General features: G+C 53.8%; 1 protein-coding gene across 1 annotated transcript; it reads left to right on the forward strand.

Moving 5' to 3' along the window:
* Positions 1-87: 87 nt before the first annotated feature.
* On the forward strand, positions 88-351 carry SPRG_05111 (hypothetical protein; the record flags this gene model as incomplete). The annotated part of the gene is made up of 2 exons (XM_012343719.1): positions 88-186; positions 232-351. Coding segments are annotated over 2 exons (219 nt in total), but the record flags the coding sequence as incomplete, so codon positions are not given.
* Positions 352-610: the final 259 nt, after the last annotated feature.

Here is a 610-nt window from a genome sequence, read left to right on the forward strand (position 1 = left end):
TCCTCCTCGGCGCCCAAGCAAACGTCAACCAAGGCGACTATGTACTGTCTCGACGCATCGTGATCGTGCGATTGAGGTATTGAATAGCATGGATGGACGCCACTCTACATTGCATCCGAAAACGGGCACGAGGCCGTGGTGGGATTCCTCCTCGGCGCTCAAGCCAACGCCAACCAAGGCGACTACGTACGTCTCGACTCATCGTGATCGTACTATTGATGTATTGGATAGTATGGAACGACCCCACTGCACATTGCGGCCCAGAATGGGCACGAGACGGTCGTGCAACTCCTTCTTGGCGCTGGTGCAGATGTCAACAAGGGCATGGAAGTACGTCTCGACGCATCGTGATCGTGCTATTGGGGAATTGGATAGCTTTGAGCGAACGTCACTTTAAGTTGCGACTGAAAACGGGCACGAAGCCGTCGGACAACTCCTCCTCGGCGCTGGTGCAGACGTCAACCCAGGCGAATAGTACGTGTTGACTCATTGGGGATCGCGCGATTGATGTGTTGGATAGGAAGAACGAACGCCACTTTACGTTGCGATCTTAAAAGAGGAAAGAAGAGCGTGGAGCAGCTTCTCTTAGGCGCCCAAACAAACGTCAGAC

The sequence above is a fragment of the Saprolegnia parasitica genome (assembly GCF_000151545.1).
Source record: "Saprolegnia parasitica CBS 223.65 unplaced genomic scaffold supercont2.15, whole genome shotgun sequence".
Taxonomy (NCBI): Eukaryota; Oomycota; class Saprolegniomycetes; order Saprolegniales; family Saprolegniaceae; genus Saprolegnia; species Saprolegnia parasitica.